A 21,651-nucleotide genomic window follows, 5' to 3' on the forward strand; every position below is an offset into this window, starting at 1 on the left:
GTCTGTTGTCTTAGCTAGAATTGCGACCTGTGTAGATATGCAAACTCTTGCAGTTAATGTAAGACCATCTATTTGACCTTTGCAAACATGACCTCTGGTCACATGTGATATTAAGCACGTATCTGCTCTGCATCCAAGAATATGAATTCTTTGTAAGGTGCTTGGCTGAATACTGAATAGGATTCCTGATTATTTAATTTAGCCCGGCTGTCGAGTGCAGAATGTTGTCATTGTATTGTCGAGTCATTAGTGAACTGTCATTTGTTGTGGATAAAGCAATTCATCTCCTTTTTTTAATGAGCAACACAATTAAAGTCTTAATGAAGCCACTGTATGACTCCCAGATTGCTGTAATCAGTCTTTATTGAAGTTTTTAGGATCATGTTCCACCTAAAAAACCTGGTGCATTAATCTAAGGGTTGTTTCTACAAAGTGAAGACGTATAAATCGGTGTGAAAAACGTCTGACGGTTTCAAATAGTAATACCGCTCTGGAGATTTATATATTCATCAAGGATTAAATCGTAGAACAATCTGACTCTATTTCAGTTAATCTTGCTTTTATGAACTAATGACCTGGTATAATTTGGTAGCGTTTGCCAATTCAGCATCGCTTTTAGAATTGTTGAAATTACAGTTAGAGGTTTGAATAAACACCTAACACTAAGTATTTAACTTTTGCAAGTTAGCAACCAACCTAAACACCTTAGCAGCCAGTTAATAACCACCCAGAAGACCGTTGAAACCATTTAAATGACTCAGCAACCACCCAGAACAGCCTAGCTACCACTTAGATCACTTAGCAACCACCCAAAACCGCTTAGCAACTCCTTAGCAACCACCCAGAAGACCCTAGAAACCACCCAGAACACCATAACAACCACTTAGCAACCACCCAAAATAGCCCATCAACCAGTTAGTTACCACCCAGAAGACCCTAGAAACCGCAAACAGTTAGCAACTACCCAGAACACTCTAGCTACCACTTAGATAACTTAGCAACCACTCAGAACTGCATAACAACTGCTTAGCAACCACCCAGAAGACCCTAGAAACCACAAAACACAATAGCAAACAGTTAGCAACTACCCAGAACAGCCTAGCTACCAATTAGATCACTTAGCAACCACCCAAAACCGCTTAGTAACTCCTTAGCAACCACCCAGAAGACCCTAGAAACCACCCAGAACACCATAACAACCAACTAGCAACCACCCAAAATAGCCCATCAACCAGTTAGTTACCACCCAGAAGACCCTAGAGACCACTCAAATGACCCTGCAACCACCCAGAAGACCCTAGAAACTGCAAACAGTTAGCAACTACCCAGAACACTCTAGCTACCACTTAGATCATTTAGCAACCACCCAGAACTGCTTAGCAACTCCTTAGCAACCATCCAGAAGACCATAGAAACCCCAAAACACCCTAGCAAACAGTTAGTAACAATCCAGAACACTCTAGATACCACTTAGATCACTTAGCAACCACCCAGAAGACCCTAGAAACCACCCAGGACACCATAACAACCATTTAGCAGCCACCCAAAAAAGTTTAGCAACCAGTTAGTAACCACCCAGAAGACCCTAGAAACCACTCAAATGACTCAACAACCAACCAGAAGACCATAGAAATGACAAAAACCATAGCAAATAGTTAGCAACTACCCAGAACATCCTAGCTACCACTTAGATCAGATAGCAACCACCCAAAACTGCTTAGCAACTCCTTAGCAACCACCCAGAAGATCATAGAAACCACCCAGAACACCCTAACACCCACTTAGCAACCACACAAATAGCCTAGCAAGCAGTTAGCAATAACACAGAAGACCATAGAAGCCACTCAAATACCCTAGCAACCAGTTAGCAACCACCCAGAAGACCCTAGAAACCACCCAAAACATTCTAATAACCAGTTAACTACAAACCAGAGCACCTTAGCAACCCCTTAGCAACCACCCAGAAGTCCCTAGAAACCACCCAGAACATTTTAGCAACCAGTTAACAACAAACCAAAGCACCTTAGCAGATTACTGCTCAGTTTACTTAGCAACCACCCAAACACCCTAGTAACCAGTTTGTAACCACCCATAACACCCTAGCAACCCCTTAACAACCACTCAGATCACTTAGCAACCACCCAGAAGACCTTAGAAACCACCTAAAACCAAAACCACCTAAAAACTACCCAGAACTTCCACTTAGATGACTTAGCAACCACCTAGAACTGCTTAGCAACTCCTAAGCAACCACCCAGAAGACCCTAGCAACCAGTTAGCAACCACTCAGATCACCCTAGTCAACCCCTTAGCAACCACTAGCGTTATGATTGTGATTAAAAAAAATAATGCACTCTTTTTTCTTAAGAAAATATACAAATCTAATTAGTTTATTTTGTCTGTTGATGTATTTACCCCTGCAGGCAGCGTTGCAGCATCTAAGGCAGGTGCGCTTGACGAGAGCGCTCGCGCCGAACCCGTCCCACTGAAGAACCGCATGGCTGTGTACCAGGCGGCTGTTTCCAAACAGGACAAAACCGGCTTCTCCAGCACGGTACGCTACACACACACACACACACACACACAGGTGAAATCCAATACAATCATAGGAGGCTCATTTGAGATGTAAATATCAGGTGTAAACAGCGATTGGTCTCAGGTGACCACTTGTGAATGAATCGCTCAAGACGGATCTTAATACCAGGTGTAAACGGGGCTTAAGTCATCCTGCTCCTTCTCTTTCAGCCATCAGTCATATTTAGACAAGCCTTAAGATGTTCTTTTGGAAAGACTAATGCTATTTACTCAGCAGTTCCCATCCAGCTGTCTGAGTGCCATCAGATTGATCAGCCAATATAATTTCAATGAGGCAAATGAGGCACTTGTGCGGCACGCGGACTTGTTATGTCAACGTCTCATTAGAGCAAATGATCAAAGCTGATAAATTCTGACTGTTCTGCGTTTAAACACTGTGTGAGGACCAAACGCACTCAGTGTCAAATTCATGTATAATTCCAAACTCATTGATTTATACAGTAATTGCTGCCTTGATACATCAAATCACAATAGAAACCAGCGTGTGTTTGATTTGCGTTGCGTGTCGCAGTAATAGAGACGGAAGGATTGACAGACGAACACAGCGATGAGGACAGAGAGCGAGACCAAATGAATTAGAAAAGCAATGGACGTTCGAAGACTCCAGTAGGCAGTGCATTATGCAGAAACCTCAGGTCTCCAAGGATTTGATAGCTCTGGTAAAATCTCTTAAAAAAGAGTTCTTAGAAACAGAATTTAGTGACATCAGTTGTGGCCTTGACTCACAAGCTGAGGATAACACAATCATCTTTATTATGCTGTAAAAAAATACTTTTTTCATCAGTAAATGTGTCTTGATTTCCAGTAAAACATCTAAACATTGATGAAGCAAGATACATTCAGTTGAGAAGCAAAAAGTATTTAGCAGAAGACATGTTTTCACAGATATACACTATCGTTTCAAAGTTGTTGTTTTTTTGTTTTTTTTGAGAGAGAGAGAGAGAAATTAATACTTTTATTCAGCAAGGACATTAAATTGACAGTGACAGTAAAGGTCATTTTTAATGTTACAGATTTCTGTTTTATATAAATGCTGTTCTTTTGAAATTTCTATTCATCAAAGAGTCCTGAAAAAATGCATCATTGTTAAAAATATTAAACAGCACAACTGTTTTCAACCTTGATAATAATAATAAATGTTTCTTGAGCAGTAAATCAGCATATTAGAATGATTTTTGAAGGATCATGTGACTCTGAAGACTGGAGTAATGATGCTGAAAATTCAGCTTTGATCAAAGGAATAAAGTACATTTTAAAATATATTCACATTTAAAATCATTCTTTCATTTTAGGCAACTTTGCTCTTAAAAGGTGATGAAAATAACATCTTAGTTCATTTTCATTAATTAACTTGAAACTGTCCTTGTGAAAATCAGATCTTCTGAAATAACAGCATTTTAATGAGAATAGTAGAAGTAATAGCTAATGTTTACGGTGTGAATTCTTCTTTTAGAAGAATTAAAAGGATAGTTCACCCAAAAATGAAAATTCTGTCATCATTTACTCACCCTCAAGTTGTTCCAAACCTGTATGAATTTATTTCTTGTGACAACACAAAAGAGGATATTTTGAAGATTGTTGGTAAACAAACAGTTTCTGGACCCTACTGACTTTTTGGGGACCAGCAACTGTTAGCAACATTCTTCAAAAAATATCTTCTTTTGTGTTCAACACAAGAAAGACATTTATACAGGTTTGGAACAATTTGAGGTTGAGTAAATGATGAGAATTTTCATTTTTGGGTGAACTATCCTTTTAATTTCACATGTTTTTACTGTTTGGAATATAATGCTATATTTAATGAATTTTCAAGGCAGCAAAGTATTCACAATGCAACTTTTTTTCATCTTTATCATTGGTAAAAAAATCTAAAAAAAAACAAAAAAAACCAACTTTTGTCAGCAGGATTAACCCTAAATGAGGTAAACTTAAAATTTTTGCAATATTGTGCAATTTTTCTTCTCCGGGTGACAGAAAGCAACTTCATGTCCTTGACACTCCAAAGCCAGAGTTACTGTAGGTGATGGGCCTAATGCCTCTGCAGACCTCACAATAGAGAGGTCATCTGGTGTACAGTGACATCATTGTTGTCTGTGGCTTTGTGACAGTGTGAGAGTGAAATGTGATGATGGGTGACCAGCGGGAGTTCAGGACCTCTCCAGAAACCCAGTTCCCTCTGTCTTTCTCTCTCTCTCTTTGGCTGGCTGCTAAAAACAGCACTGCACATCCACTCTGTGCCCAGTCGAGGTCAGATCCCTACAGGGGGGTAAAAAGTACAGCAAAGTTATTGTTTCAGCTTTAGTACAAGTTAAAATACACCGGTAGATTTTTTTTTTTTTGAATAATGTAGACTCATTCCTAAGTGTTTTAAGTGAACAAAAATTGTGGTACATTAAGGCACTTCAGATGAAGTCAGATCTCTTCACAAGGACCATGTATATACTACAAAAGTTTGGGGGTGGTAAGATTTTTTAATGTTATGCTCACCAAGGCTTTATTTATTTTTTATTAAAAACACAGTAAAAACAGTAAAATTGTGAAATATTATTACATTTTAAAATAACTATTTTCTTTTTGAATATATTTTTAAATGTAATTTATTTCCTGTGATCAAAGCTGAATTTTCAGCATCATTACTCCAGTCTTCAGTGTCACATGATCCTTCAGAAATCATTCTAATATGATGATTTGCTGCTCAAGAAACATTTCTGATTATTATCAATGTTGAAAACAGTTGTGCTGCTTCATATTGTTGTGGAAACCATGATACATTTTTTTCAGAAATAGCATTATTTACCTGCAGAAATTAATGTTAACTAACTATTACTGTCAGGCAGTAAACTCTATTTATATTGAAGAGAAATATTTATTTATGTATTTTATTATATGCGGAAAGTTTGCAAGACTGAACGCTTCTCCAGAGAGGAATCCTTTTATTTTTTAATATTTGGCATGTTTGAGTGTACGCGAGTTGTGCACCCACCAATAGGCGCATATAACTAACGTGCCCTTTAAATAATAAAAAATACTGTGCCATTGACTTTAGACCAGGTTTTTGTTGGTCAATGGCGCAGTCGTTTCAGTTGTCTCAAAATAGCAACACGCCAACAATGCACCTGAACACACCTTGTTTTCAGACCAGCACGCCCAAGGGCAAACAGATGACCACGAGTGTATTTGCTATTTAGACAACGTGGCGCTGGACATAAAAATGATAACTGCGTCGGGCTGAAACTAGCAAAAAAACACTTGCGACGTGCTTGGTGTCGCATTGTGCCGGGTGTATGATAGGGCCCTTAGAAATGGTTTTCGATATGAATTGAGTTGAAATTTGCATTCAATATTCAATAATTTTATGGCTGCATTTTTGCCATTAATTGATTTTCATTATTAATTAAGTGAAGCAGGCACTGAAACAAAGCAGTATGGGACGTGCACATAGACAAACACTATCAATATAGTGTTGCATATAGTGTATAGTATACTATCAACATAGACAACACTATCAAGCAATTCAGTGTTGACAGTGCCGAAGGGTTAACGGGGCTGCTGACTAAATGAAACCTCACAATATCAGGGCCACAGACGGGATGCCATGCAAATAAGACTGTCATGCAAAATCTTAAAATGTGATTTTGTAAAGCCACAGAGATAATGAGATAAAGGCTGGAATCTGTGCTTCTGTGTGTGCGTAAGCCGCATTGTCTCATGAATATATGAATATTTTTGTTCAATGGTGGATGAAGACAGGAGACAAGTGATCACAGTTTCCCTCCTATAATCTTGCAGCTCTTGTAAAAGCATAAATCTGCTTAGCATGATTGTCATCGCAGGCGGTCGCTCCGTCTTTGTCTCTTTCTTCTTTAGGTCATGGAGGACGCCGAGGTTTGTTCTCTGCCTGGAGGGCTGGCCAGCATCCGTAGACAGTTTGAGAGCGAGGGCATGTCTTCGGCTCACACGGTCACCCAGATTCATCACACACACAGATCTGTGCAGGTCAGTGTTGGAAGATATTTGGAAAATGTAGCTTTCCAAACTAGTAACTAGTAAAAAAGTTTGGGGTCAGTACGTTTATTTATTTATTTGGAAAGAAATTAATACTTTTATTTAGCATGGACACATTCAATTAATCAAAAGTGACAGTAAAGACATTTATAATTTTACAAAATATTTCCATTTTAAATAAATGCTGTTCTTTTGAGCTTTCTATGAATCAAAGAATCCTGAAACAGAATTTAAACATCAGTAATAATAAGAAACGTAAAGAATAGCACATAATCAAAGCATATATTTTGAAAATATTTCAAAATATACACTATATTGCCAAAAGTATTGGGACACCCCTCCAAATCGTTGAATTCAGGTGTTCCAATCACTTCCATGGCCACAGGTGTATCAGGCACCTAAGCATGCAGACTGCTTCTACAAACATTTGTGAAAGAATGGGTCGCTCTCAGGAGCTCAGTCAATTGAAGTGTGGTACTGTGATAGGTTGTCCAATAAGTCCATTCATGAAATTTCCTCACTACTAAATATTCCACGGTCAACTGTTAGTGGTGTCATAACAAAGTGGAAGCAAATGGGAACAACATCAACTCAGCCACGAAGTGGTAGGCCACGTAAAATCACAGAGCGGGGTCAGCGCATGCTGAGGCGCACGATGTGCAGAAGTTGCCAACTTTAGTCAATAGCTACAGACCTCCAAACTTCTTGTGGCCTTCAGATTAGCTCAAGAACAGTGCGTAGAGAGCTTCATGGAATGGGTTTCCATGGCCGAGCAGCTGCATCCAAGCCTTACATCACCAAGTGCAATGCAAAGCGTCGGATGCAGTGGTGTAAAGCACGCCGCCACTGGACTCTAGAGCAGTGGAGACGTGTTCTCTGAAGTGACGAATCACGCTTCTCTGTCTGACAATCCGATGGAGGAGTCTGGGTTTGGCGGTTGCCAGGAGAACGGCACTTGCCTGACTGCATTGTGCCAAGTGTAAAGTTTGGTGGAGGGGGGATTATGGTGTGGGGCTGTTTTTCAGGGGTTGGGCTTGGCCCCTTAGTTCCAGTGTAAGGAACTCTTAATGCTTCAGCATACCAAGACATTTTGGACAATTTCATGCTCCCAACTTTGTGGGAACAGTTTGGGGATGGCCCCTTCCTGTTCCAACATGACTGAGCACCAGTGCACAAAGCAAGGTCCATAAAGACATGGATGAGCGAGTTTGGTGTGGAGGAACTTGACTGGCCTGCACAGAGTCCTGACCTCAACCCAACAGAGCACCTTTGGGATGAATTAGAGCGGAGACTGCGAGCCAGGCCTTCACGCCAACATCACTGCCTGACCTCACAAATGCGCTACTAGAAGAATGGTCAAAAAATGGTCATAAACACACTCCTAAACCTTGTGGAAAGCCTTCCCAGAAGAGTTAAAGCTGTTATAGCTGCAAAGGGTGGGCCAACTCCATATTAAACCCTACAGATTAAGAATGGGATGTCATTAAAGTTTATGTGCATGTAAAGGCAGGCGTCCCAAAACTTTTGGCAATATTGTATATATATATATATATATATATATATATATTTATATGTTGTTTTATATATAATTATCTTTATTATTTCTTTATTATTTTTCTTCATACCACATTTGAATGCTACACAGTCCTGCTGCTATGTATGTGTATATGAAAGAATTATGTGCTAAAATGCATTTGAGATGCAGTCATTTTGATTTTGACTCACTGCCATACGGCATCTGTTGAAAAAATAAATGAATTTTAATGTCATACTAAAGTGTCACACATCATTACACACATATCAGTTCAGTTTCTACCCAGGCGATTTATAGCACTACAGTATTGTGACTGAACATAAAGAAGAACACACTTCTCTTTTGTTCAGCTTTTTAATGCTTTTGTACATTTTAAAATCCCAAAACTAATCCTGAAGGTGTTTCACATCTATCTTTTGTATTCCATTCTAATCTGTAATTGTAACATTGAGTCTTGAATGCAAAACTAGTTCAAATTCAGTGAAACATTCTCAGCTGTTTGGGTGTGAGATGCCTATATATGGGAAAAAAAACTGTGTCCCATAATGATTTAATATGGACTGCAGTTCTATTCCCTTCAATTCTTGTGTATAATTTTGGATGGTTGGCATCCCTAGTTAGTTCTGGTGCTATTAAGACGCTATGAGCATGCATGCAATTTCCATGCGAGCAAAAGTCTTCTGGTGGATGTGCATGGACTTTTGCAATTAATCCTCTTACAGCTGACCTTACACGAAAACCCAAAATCTGACACAATAACAAGTCAAATCTGTACCAATCTGTACCCTTTCATATCTGCATAGATTCTCCTAAGCTTCTGAGGCCCATTAGCATTGGCACATGCTAATATTATGCATGCCGCGCTTGCCTCTGAAAAAAAAATCAGACACTGCTTGCAGTGAGAGAAGTAGAATGGAGATAAATTTTGGTCACAGTCTGTGTAATCCAACTCTGCCGATCCAAATTGAATCCAGTCCACCCATCCATACCAGTGAGTCTGAGCGTGCTCTGCTCCCCTGCAGGGACAGGGTGGCTTTGGCTCACTGATAGAGGGGAAAAAAAATCAGACTGAATTCAGAATGACAGGAGAAAGTGGAAGATGTGCTCTCATCTCATCTGCCGACACACCAGCATTGAAGTGCTCTAAAGCAGTGGCTCTCAAACTTAAACTGTGTCATGTGACATGAATCTGCAAATGTAAAATATTATGACGTATAGATATTTAAATAGGTTTTTATTTTTCAATGTCTTATTGCTAATTTCTGATTAATGTACAGTTTTAAAGACACAGTATGTAAGTTTAACCACTAGAGGTCACTTTTTCAAAACAATAACAAAGGCGTGGCCATGAATGAGCGTGGAATCACGGGAGTTGTCGTCTTCACCTCCACAGCCAGCCAATGGAAAGCAATCTGATTAGAACTCAGGCAGAAACCACTTAAATTCAGATTATTTTAATTCATTTTAATGAAATAGCTGCAAGTGCCTGAATTACTAGTCATACAGATCACTTTATGTGACAAATTAAAATTGTGGGGTAATGCAGCGCTGTTTTACTTAGTCAAAACAATCATACTAAAAATACATTTTAGTGTGTTGAAAGTTACGTTATAATGTTACATAATAGTTTTCTGTCGATGAAGGTATCCAAACAGTTGCTCACCTGTCTAATAAAACACATAATATGTTAAAGCGTCTGTGGTGTTTTCATGGATTCTATGGAAGGGTTAGAAATTGAGGGTACCACGGATATGACGTCATTGACAGGCGACACAATGACACGGGCCATTACACTGGTTAAAATTGCAGATTTCTCTGGATTTAAACATTGTTGCAAACATTTGGGGATAATATAAATACACAAATCAACAAAATATGTAAAATTCTTCTAGTGGTTTTTGGATATTTTAATCCATAAATCTTACATATTGTGCCTTTAAATGAGTTTTGTCACATTATAAATATTAAACGTATGCATTGCCTGCTTTTGTTTTTCTTCAGTGTGGAATGCTAATCAGTAAATTTCCAAATTTAGCAATTGGCATCTATTCAATTAAGTTCATTTGGCCACAAATCACAGGATGTTGATTTGTAATTTGAATGACAGGAAAAGGAATTCAAGAAAGAAATTTAGGTATTTGACAAATAAGGGGAAAATATGAATTACTTTGGGAAACTTTGTAGTAAGAATGTTTTGTAAGAGGAAAGATTTAATCAACCGATGACCTGTGAAATATAAAATATAAAACTTAAGATCTATATAAAATTCTAACAAGTAAAGAGTATAAGTTTTCCCTACAAAAGCACGTTCTTTCTATGCAAATTTGGCTTATTATTGATTGTGCTTTTATTCACTACTTGTTTATTCACAAAAAGCATTATTTACCTTCAGTAATTAATGTTAGTTATTGATGTCAGACATTAAACTCTATACTTAAGACAAATGTTTGTTTACATGTTTTATTGGTCATGGCATCTATTTAGTAATTGCCTTCCTTTTAATTCACTTGAGTTCAATTTAACCACAAACCACAGGATATTGATTTGTAATTTGACTTGGAAGGACAGGAGGAATTTGAACGGTAGTGTAAGAGCATTTTATGAGAGGGAAGTTTTAAGCCACAATGACCTTTGAAATATGTACTTTGAAGGTCTAAATAAAAATGTGGATCAGTTGTGACTGGTAACCCGAATGTTGCGGGTTCGATCCTCAATGCCGGCAGGAAAATGTAGGTGGGGGAGTAAATGAACAGCGATCTCTTCCACCCTCAATACCCACAACTGAGGTGCACACCCGAGTAAGGTACCTAACCCTCAATCACTCCCCGAGTGCCGCAGCAAAATGGCTGCCCACTGCTCAGGTTGTGTGTGTTCACTACTCACAACACCTGTGTGTGCACTAACTGGATGTGTTAAATGCAAAGGATAAACTCCGAGTATGGGTTACCATACTTGGCCGTCATGTCACGTCACGTCACTTAAAAAGTATAATTTTTGCCTTGACAATAAAACACAAACACAAATTAGGCTATAGATGTATATCTATATATATGTGCATTTATTCACAAGTCTTGAGTATTCACAGAGCATCTATCAACCTTTCTTCAACAAAGAAATTCAACAAAAAACAATGCAAAATTTGATTGACAAATAAGGTTTGTCCTCAACATAACGCATCTGCTAGATTTCATGAGGGTTACATTGAAAACAGTCAACTGTTTTTGACTCTGAAACACTGGTTTCAGGTCTTCAGGTCTCAGTCTGAGAATTGAAAAGACTAGAGAGAAAAAAGGCTTGATGATCACAGCTTTCATTCTTGTTTTGATGCATTTCCTTTTAAAACAGAAAGTTAGGGATTTATACAAAGCCATTTTTAATAACTAGTAGCATTTAGGTTACATCACCAATTTCCTACCTGCTATTCAGAGGCAAGTGATATTGGAGGAAAAGACAATGGCTGTGTTCAAAATCACCCCCTATACCCTCTTTCACTATTTCCTAAATTATTCCACTAATGAAGTGAATTCGGACACTGAGTGAGCCGGAAGGGCTGCCGCTTTTGCCTCGTTTGTGCTTGCTGTTTAATAATCACTTAAAACTTAGCAAACTGGGAGCTCCATTAGTAATTGAAAGATTTATCTTGAACTCTGTCATATAAACTACCTTAATTAAACAATTTAATTATCAATTAAAAAGGAATTTATACCTGTATGATATTACACTGTACCCACATTGGATCAGCGCTTTGGAAAATGGATGGATGGATGAATGATTCAGCTGCAGACGCCATCTTCTGGTCAGATGCGGGAATTCATTTGGCGCGCGATTCTCTATCCGTTGAGCATACAGTTGTACACTCGTTATTGTGGTGCATTGTGGGATTGTAAATTGCTTATAAAGTATAACGTGAACTTTTCAACTTAAGGATAACCTCAACGCTGTTAGGATACATTTAGTATATTTAGTATTGTAGATATATTATAAAACTTTGAGAACCACTACTTTAGATGTTTTTGTAGCTTTTTGAAAGCAAGATGCAAAAATCTTTACGTATAATTTAAAATGTGTAGTTTACTGAACATTAGAAGGATTTACCACATAAAGTTGATAAAGTTTGGCACTAATCCACAGCTCACAAAGAGAAGCATGGCATGAATGTAGACAGATGAGAGCATAAGCTGGCATTATGTATCATGCCGCAGTTATTTGAGAGAAGGATCAAAGGGTTCTGCTGCAGCAGGTCATCTCATTATCTGTGCTTTCTGTTGCTCGTGGTGACACTAATTTATTAAACTTGTTTGTGTGTGCATGTTTGGGGAGGAGGATGTGTGTATATATTAAAACTATAACTTGCATCACATTATGTGTGTGTTTGGTATGTAGGATGTATTTTTGAGGTTGTTTTTATCCTTTCTTGGATAATGAGGTCTATGTTTATCTACAGTGGGTACGGAAAGTATTCAGACCCCCTTAAATTTTTCACTCTTTGTTATATTGCAGCCATTTGCTATAATCATTTAAGTTCTTTTTTTTCCTCATTAATGTAAACACAGCACCCCATATTGACAGAAAAACACAGAATTGTTGACATTTTTGCAGATTTATTAAAAAATAAAAACTGAAATATCACATGGTCCTAAGTATTCAGACCCTTTGCTCAGTATTTAGTAGAAGCACCCTTTTGATCTAATACAGCCATGAGTCTTTTTGGGAAAGATGCAACAAGTTTTTCACACCTGGATTTGGGGATCCTCTGCCATTCCTCCTTGCAGATCCTCTCCAGTTCTGTCAGGTTGGATGGTAAACGTTGGTGGACAGCCATTTTTAGGTCTCTCCAGAGATGCTCAATTGGGTTTAAGTCAGGGCTCTGGCTGGGCCATTCAAGAACAGTCACGGAGTTGTTGTGAAGCCACTCCTTCGTTATTTTAGCTGTGTGCTTAGGGTCATTGTCTTGTTGGAAGGTAAACCTTCGGCCCAGTCTGAGGTCCTGAGCACTCTGGAGAAGGTTTTCGTCCAGGATATCCCTGTACTTGGCCGCATTCATCTTTCCCTCGATTGCAACCAGTCGTCCTGTCCCTGCAGCTGAAAAACACCCCCACAGCATGATGCTGCCACCACCATGCTTCACTGTTGGGACTGTACTGGACAGGTGATGAGCAGTGCCTGGTTTTCTCCACACATACCGCTTAGAATTAAGGCCAAAAAGTTCTATCTTGGTCTCATCAGACCAGAGAATCTTATTTCTCACCATCTTGGAGTCCTCCATGCGGGCTTTCATGTGTCTTGCACTGAGGAGAGGCTTCCGTCGGGCCACTCTGCCATAAAGCCCCGACTGGTGGAGGGCTGCAGTGATGGTTGACTTTCTACAACTTTCTCCCATCTCCCGACTGCATCTCTGGAGCTCAGCCACAGTGATCTTTGGGTTCTTCTTTACCTCTCTCACCAAGGCTCTTCTCCCCCGATAGCTCAGTTTGGCCGGACGGCCAGCTCTAGGAAGGGTTCTGGTCGTCCCAAACGTCTTCCATTTAAGGATTATGGAGGCCACTGTGCTCTTAGGAACCTTAAGTGCAGCAGAAATTTTTCTGTAACCTTGGCCAGATCTGTGCCTTGCCACAATTCTGTCTCTGAGCTCTTCAGGCAGTTCCTTTGACCTCATGATTCTCATTTGCTCTGACATGCACTGTGAGCTGTAAGGTCTTATATAGACAGGTGTGTGGCTTTCCTAATCAAGTCCAATCAGTATAATCAAACACAGCTGGACTCAAATGAAGGTGTAGAACCATCTCAAAGATGATCAGAAGAAATGGACAGCACCTGAGTTAAATATATGAGTGTCACAGCAAAGGATCTGAATACTTAGGACCATGTGATATTTAAGTTTTTCTTTTTTAATAAATCTGCAAAAATGTCAACAATTCTGTGTTTTTCTGTCAATATGGGGTGCTGTGTGTACATTAATGAGGAAAAAAATGAACTTAAATGATTTTAGCAAATGGCTGCAATATAACAAAGAGTGAAAAATTTAAGGGGGTCTGAATACTTTCCGTACCCACTGTATGTCGAATTTAGACCATTGTGCATTTTAAAAAGTTTTAATGTAGGTTATTTTATACACGGATTATCTAATACAAAACATGTTTAAAGCGTCTTTTTAAGGTCTTTTTTTTTGTGGTCTGTCGAGATACCATCCCAAACTGATTTTCTCTGCTAAATTAAAGCTGAAATATATGGAGAACTAGAAGTGCCTCTTGAAAAAATAAATGAAAAAAACTCAATAACCAATGTATTAATTAAATAAAATATTCAAAAATTGACAAATAAATAGATATATTTATTTAAATCATATTTATAGTGTAGTTAAATATTACAAATAATACATTTAAATGCGCATTTCAAATTGCTGTTCTCTATCCGTTTGTCAATCAAGTTAAAAAATACCATTGAAATATTTTTGAGTAGCCGGTGGACTTTCTCTTTTTTCCAGTTTTCAAATGTTTTTTTTTTGCTTTGAATCAAAGTTTGTAGTGTTGTGATTCATCTCAGAGCCGGTTGGTTTGGTTAATGACTTGGAACTCTTTATTAAAGTGTTTTTTGAAGTCCCTCTGGAGAAAATACTTCATCAGAAGAAAGCCGCTAAAGCAGTAGGCGGTCACTGTTGCCCTGTTGCTTTGAAGAGTGTTTGGGTCTGATGCTAAGTCACCTTTGGTTTTAATGATGCAATCTACATCAATGTATGTCAGCCATATCTCTTTTAATGATGTGCGTGCGTTTTCAGGCTGTTTTTATGGATTGGTATTTATTGAGTTGCTGCTGATGATATCACGCTTGCTTATGTACAGCTGCATGTGTTTGTGTGTGGGAGTGTGTGTTGGAACGGATTATAACATTACAGAATCTGCTCATCCAAGGGCTAAAGCCATTAAACCTCCCGTTTAACGGTAATTGACGCTGACGAATCTTAATCCTGAAATGGGAAACTAAAATGTACAGATTAATTCTAAAATTTAATTTGTGCTTAAGGAATGCAGATTTCATGCAAATATGCATAATGAATTTTTGACTTCATTATAACGTTATTTCACTGAAATAATACGGACAAATGTGTGCATTACAGAATGTGTAGATGACTTAGATAGAGTATGTCATTTAAAACATTTCTATGTTAAGTACTATGTTAAAGGTACAATATGTAAGGGTCTCATCGGATACATCAAGCTATGCCTTTGTTTTGAATAAGCGACCTCTAGAGGCGAAAACTACATAGTGTGCCTTTATATACAGAACAAGCCGTTTGCAGATTGTAGCTTTTGTGACGTCACATTGCTTAAGCCCCGCCCACAACTGCTGACGGACTCTGCCCTATTAGCATAGACCCCGCCCTGAGTGAGCTGTACACAGTCCGCCATGTTTATCTTCTTGCCAGAGCATTTAACAGCAGCATTCAAGAAATGTATTCTTATTAAAGCTACTCAGTTATTCAGTCAAGAGCACTGAGTGATTTTCGGTTTAGTTTGATTCATATTAACAGCATATATAGCAGTAGGTACTGTATATTACGCTGCTTTCATTTTAATACACAGATCTAATATACACTTGTGATTTCTTTCCCTGCCGTTTACGTTCACAGACATAACCGACTGTGTTTATGTGAACTTTGTGTTTTTGGCATAACCTTGTGTTTATTTGACAGTTTAAGTGCAACAACACATGAAAGAGAACTTAGTTTAATACTCCAGCTCTCTGTTCATGTGCTTCAGGTGTGCGCTCAGAAAACCATATATCAGAAGTTTAGACTGATATGGCTTTAAAACGCGTGCAGATAATAAACTTTCGTGATGATGAAGAACTGCAGTGTCATGTTAGCATGGCCGGCCGCAATAGAGATGATAACCAAAACCAAATAGATGTTTTAGTTTCTGGCAGAGTATCCGACGCACAAGTTATAGGCTCCGCCCTCTTCTGGATAGGGGGCGGGGAGCAGCAGCTCATTTGCATTTAAAGAGACATGCACGAAAACAGCATGTTTTTGCTTCCACTCAAAAATGGCCATTTACAACATGGTATATTAAATGTTCTGTGGGGTATTTTGAGCTGAAACTTCACAGACACATTCTGGGGACACCAAAGACTTATATTACATCTTGTGAAAAGAGGCATAATAGGTCTCCTTTAAAATTTGTTTTTGAAAGTAGTCTTTTCTTCTCACAAAGGCTTCATTTATTTGATCAAATGTACAGTAAAACAGTAATATTGCGAAATATACACTACGAAAACATATTTTATTACATAAACAGTTTATACATAGAAAAAATTTTTCGATTCATCAAAATATCCACCATTAGCAGCTATCTGACCTAAACTGGGTTCTAATTGGTTCATTGTATTCTTAATTGGCAATCAATTGTTGAAGCTATTAAGGTGTGCTGACCCAAAAATCTTTTACAAACCTGGGCCAAGTTTAAACGAGTAACCAGGCATCACAGCTGGCAAAGGGGCATGTCTGACTTTGACATGTATATATTTCCATTATTATGTAATCAAAATGAAAATTATTATTGCTGGTCTTCAATGATAATGTCAAGTCACTTTAATGTATTTGCACCAAAAAATGATAAGGATTTATGCTGATATCGTCCAAAACCACACTTTGCCAGGGGTGTTTCCAAACTTTTGGAGGGCAGTGTAATTCAAATTTAAAATAACCATTTTCTGTTTTAGTATATTTTAAAATTTAATTTATTCCTGTGATGGCAAAGCTGATTTTTTTTCAGTCTTTGATGAACAGAAAGTTCAAAAGAACAGCATTTATTTGAAAAGAAATAAAAAAATTTAAAATATAAATAAATAAAAACTTTTGTAACATGATAAATGTCTTATAAATGCTGTCACTTTTGAGCATTTCTTTGAGAGTTATTTTAAATTGTAATGATACTTGAGAAGTTATTGGTTAAGAGGCTTCTTTCAAAAACATTAAAACAATCTTAATTGTTCCAAACTTTTGACCGGTAGTGTACATTTTAAAGTGTTATTTAATTGTCTAAACACTTTTTGGTTCAATCCGAGATATAAAATGTATATTCTGTCTTCAAGTTACAGTGAGCTGCAGTTTTGTGCATCTGTCATTAAACCTACTGTCAGTCTGTCCACATGTCACATCTACCTATACCTGTCACCTGCTAGTCCAACAGAGTTGAGAGTATGGCTGGTGCAATCAGGTGATGTGCAGTCAGGGTGTCAGAATAACCAGGTGCACTCTGGCTGACTTATCTAAAGAGAGAAATGAGGGAAAAGGGAAAAAAATGCACTAAGTAAAATTCCCTTCTATAATAATAGATATGAGGAAAACAAAAAATAATCCTTCTATAATAATACTTCACTCAAGGTTGAGTGTATGAATCTTACTGCTTTTTGTGTATATTTCTGTTCACCATGAAGAAATACAGCAAGACATTACTTTACAAATATATATTGTTTATGACTGAGTAAAGGCTGCGCAGATAAGATATACTGACAGTAAGGAGCTTGTGCGAGTGCTGTCTTGTCTTTTTGTGTTCTTTTCTATGTCTCATCCTCTAACAACCCTTGTCTCCTGTCACGCAGGAGGTGTCAAATTCATCAGCGATGAGTGTGGCGAGCAGCAGCGGGGGTCGACAAGTCTCGCAGCAGGTCTTCCTCCAGGATGAAAGGGTACGGACATTTCCGACAGCCCTGCTACTAATAACTCTCCATTTCACAAGTCTACAAAAACATCGGACACTATACAGTAGCATCTCTTGCCAACATGAGAATCACACAGCTCTTAATTTACAGCTCTGAATCTCTGTAAGCAGTGCTGAAGTGCCTTAGTTTTTGTTTACTATCTACTGTGAACTGTAACTATACGGTCAATTTTCTATAATGTGAAAAATGTAAATTTGAAGCTGGAGGTTTAGCACTGTCACCTCCACATGAAAACACTAACATTTACATTTATGTATTTGGTGGGCACTTTTATCCAGAGCCACTTTTTCATTCAGATTTGATCAGTTTATGCACTCCTTGGGAAACGAACCCATGACTTTGAAATAACCTCACAGTAAAGATGCTAAAAGGAATATGAATGAGGACAAATGGAATTAAATAAAGTTTTGAAGTGTCCTCTCGAAAATACATAGAAAAGGGGTGTGAGATTACAAGTGTAGTCCAGTAGAATAATTCATGGGATATTGATCGTCAGATCAGGAGAGCAGATCAGTGTCTGCTGAGTAGAATAAAAATAAAACACAAAACCCTGAAACACAGACCTTGATAAGACTAAAAGTGATCTTGCCACAGAAGTTCTTGTGATGTCGAAGTCACATTGAAAATGCCAAATCATTTACTGTATTTTAAAATGTACATTTATGCATTTGGTAGACAGTTTTATCAGTAAATGCGCGCACTGGGATTGAACCCTTGACGTTAGCATTGTTAGCATCATGCTCAACTGGTTGAGCTACACTGTAAGAGGAATACGTTATATTACAAGCAATATTATTAATTAAATTCAACAAATAGAATCGAGTTAGAATTAATCAAAATTAATTCTTAAATGTCTACAATAACAGACAGACATCAAAGATGAATTAAGAACTCTTTATTTTTTATTGCCAACATTGAAGACACCTGATGACAACAAGCAGAATCACTGAAGGAAAGAGAAACACAAGAATTAACAGAGGTTTAGATGTTGATGTTGATTTTTATTGAAAATATTTGATCAGTGTTTCATTTAGTTGGGCAGTTTGACTCTTTGCTTTTTATGTCAGTTTGTGGTTTTTGTAATGGTGTTTGTTAATTTTACACATTTTAAATGGTTGACTTTTAAGGAATTAATTTGATTAATTCTAACTCAATTCTTAGATGTTGAATTTAATTAATAATATTGCTTGCAATCTGTTGCTATTATAGAGCGTATTACTTTTTACAGTGTACTACAGGAATGATAAAAATATAAAATATATTAAAAATAAATATATTAAAATATGAATAATGTTAAATTGTTAAAATATTTATATTTTAAAATTATAAAAAATATTGATTATTTACTGTTTATTTATTGTTTAAACTGTTTAAACCATTTAAATCATGCTTTCATGATGAGAGTTTTGATTTTTATAATTTTTTTTTATTTATTTATTTTTTTAAATGGGACATATCATGAAAATCTGACTTTTTCCATGTTTAAGTGCTATAATTGGGTCCCCGGTGCATATACCAACCCAAAAAATGTGAAAAAGGACAACCCAGTAACTTTGTTTTGACAAGACTTTCTCTGCAAGCATGTGAAAAAATGAGCCGCTCAGATAGTGACGTAGGAAGGGGATCTTATTATAATATTACCGTCCCTTGATCTGCACGTTTCCATCCACAGTGCCGCCATTTTTGTTTTCGCAAATGAAAACAGTGTACCAGTTCTAACACCATGGCAAAATTTTGAGCAAATCATGCTAACTGTTCTGTCGTTGGCTGCACAGACGAGCACAGCTTGGATAGCCTGCAAGTTGACCCTGGCAAGCTTGATTTCTAAAAAAGGAGCATTTCTATTTGAGCGATATTTTGGAAAAAATATTAGACCATTCACAGCATTTGATAGCAATCATAAACGTCAGGCTCATGGCTCGTATAGTGGGCGTCCATACGGGTTTTGCACAAAAGATTAACATGACGGCACATGCTAGTTGATGAGTTGAATCAACTCCACAGCAACTACATAAATTTATCCACTAACCGTTCAGAAACGTCTAGTTTCATTCTAAAAGTTGTAACTTCTTCCTGAGTCTCTCCATCAGTGTCCGACTCTGGTTTGAACAATGTAAGGATGAACACTGTTACTGACAATCCTCATTTTGGCTGCGTGAGATTCTCCAGCTTTGTTGTTGTTGAGCAACCGAAGCACGAGCTGTTAAAGCTCCGCCCTCTTCAGGAAAGAGGGCCGGGAGCAGCAGCTAATTTGCATTTAAAGGGACACACAAAAAAACTGGCGTGTTTTTGCACACACCCAAATAGGGGTAAACACACTGTGGGTGCCTTATGAAAAGATTTGCCAAATGCATATGTAAATCCATGTCAGAAATGATCATGAAATGATCATGATTGATTTTTGCTCTAAATTAAATTGTATTTATTTTGCCTTATTACAGACTGCTTATGATCAAATCACTCATAACCGAGAAGTGATTTCTAGTTATGAAAATCATCACAATGAAACAGGTAAGTTCAAAAGCAATAATTTATAGATAAAATGTTCCATATCACACAGCATCATATCACTCATTATTTGTTTTGCAGTGCATTTCACAGAGACTCACAAGATGTTTAATTTGAATTTTTGCCTTTTGCTTCCAGAGGAGGAAGAATACTATCCAAGGCTCTCAGCTAAAGAACTGGCACAGCATTTTGAAAAGACCATTGAGGAGGCAGCCCCCAGCAAGAAAATTAAGGTAAGTCCTTTTTAGCCTACATCTCTACTCTGACACATGAATGTATTATGCTTTAATAGGATTCAGTGCATAAAAAGACTCTACTTACCATCTTTTTTACATTTTTCCACGAGTCCCTCCGCTTTCAACAGCATAGTTTTATTGAGGTTCATAAGACTTCAGAGCCTGTGTTCAGCTCTTAGTGTTCTGACGTTGTTATTGTAAATCCACTTTAAATCTGATATGGAGTTATTTTTGTGTCTTTATTGTCCAAAAAAAAAAAAAAAAAAAAAATCTAACTAGTGATGGTTGAGACTTAAAGTCTTGCTCACTTTTCATCACTTTTTTTTTTTTTTTTTTTTTTTTTATATTTTGCTTGAGAGATCAGTTTACTTGCATATCAAATCTGCATAAGCTATTCAGTCTTATTTTTGTTAATTGAATCTTTAATACAAGTGAATTTTATCTTTTACTGTTTTAAATATGAACACATTAGAAATTTTTTTCTAAACACATTTTTTAAATATATTTCACTTGAAAAATGTCAAAAATACCAATTAAAACTCATTAAAAAGACATTTTTAAGTGTGCTGTAATTTTCAAATTTAGTACAGTAATATTGATGGTTTTAGGGAAGTGTGCTCATGAAGTTGTTTTTAATTATAACAAATATTTATTTAGAAATGAAAAAAAAACTTTTTGACTCTTGAGCAAAATTGTTTCTCAAGCAAAACATTTTCAGACACAAAAGAAAAAAAAGATCTTGAGCCTCAGCAACTTTTTTTTTTTTTTTTTTTTTTTTTTTTAAATGCACAATAAGGACACAAAAATACTGGAAAGGCCTTTGAAATAAATTGCTACGCTTTTGAGCATTCAATTAAAAAAAAAAAACCAAAGCACTTTTCTAAGCCAGCTGGTCCAGCTGAAGTATAAGTTATTTCAGAACTCAACTGAATTTTATGCATTATTCTCTCCCTAAAAAAAGATTGAACGTGACAAAAGCCGTTCACAGCTGCCATCAGATGTGAGTGCGTCCCATCAAACTGTGAAGAGTGAGATATCAAGGTCTCTGAACAG

General features: G+C 37.3%; 1 protein-coding gene across 2 annotated transcripts in view; it reads left to right on the forward strand.

Moving 5' to 3' along the window:
- The window catches only part of LOC127518467 (xin actin-binding repeat-containing protein 2-like), a 108,738-nt gene that overhangs the window by 65,352 nt on the left and 21,735 nt on the right, over positions 1–21,651 (forward strand). For both annotated transcript variants that reach the window (XM_051905162.1, XM_051905163.1), the window contains exons 3-7: positions 2,424–2,554; positions 6,463–6,591; positions 17,735–17,821; positions 20,296–20,365; positions 20,501–20,595. In XM_051905162.1, coding sequence (XP_051761122.1) covers positions 2,424–2,554; positions 6,463–6,591; positions 17,735–17,821; positions 20,296–20,365; positions 20,501–20,595 — 512 coding nt within the window. The remainder of the gene's footprint in view (positions 1–2,423; positions 2,555–6,462; positions 6,592–17,734; positions 17,822–20,295; positions 20,366–20,500; positions 20,596–21,651) is intronic.

The sequence above is a fragment of the Ctenopharyngodon idella genome, chromosome 9 (assembly GCF_019924925.1).
Source record: "Ctenopharyngodon idella isolate HZGC_01 chromosome 9, HZGC01, whole genome shotgun sequence".
Lineage (NCBI taxonomy): Eukaryota > Metazoa > Chordata > Actinopteri > Cypriniformes > Xenocyprididae > Ctenopharyngodon > Ctenopharyngodon idella.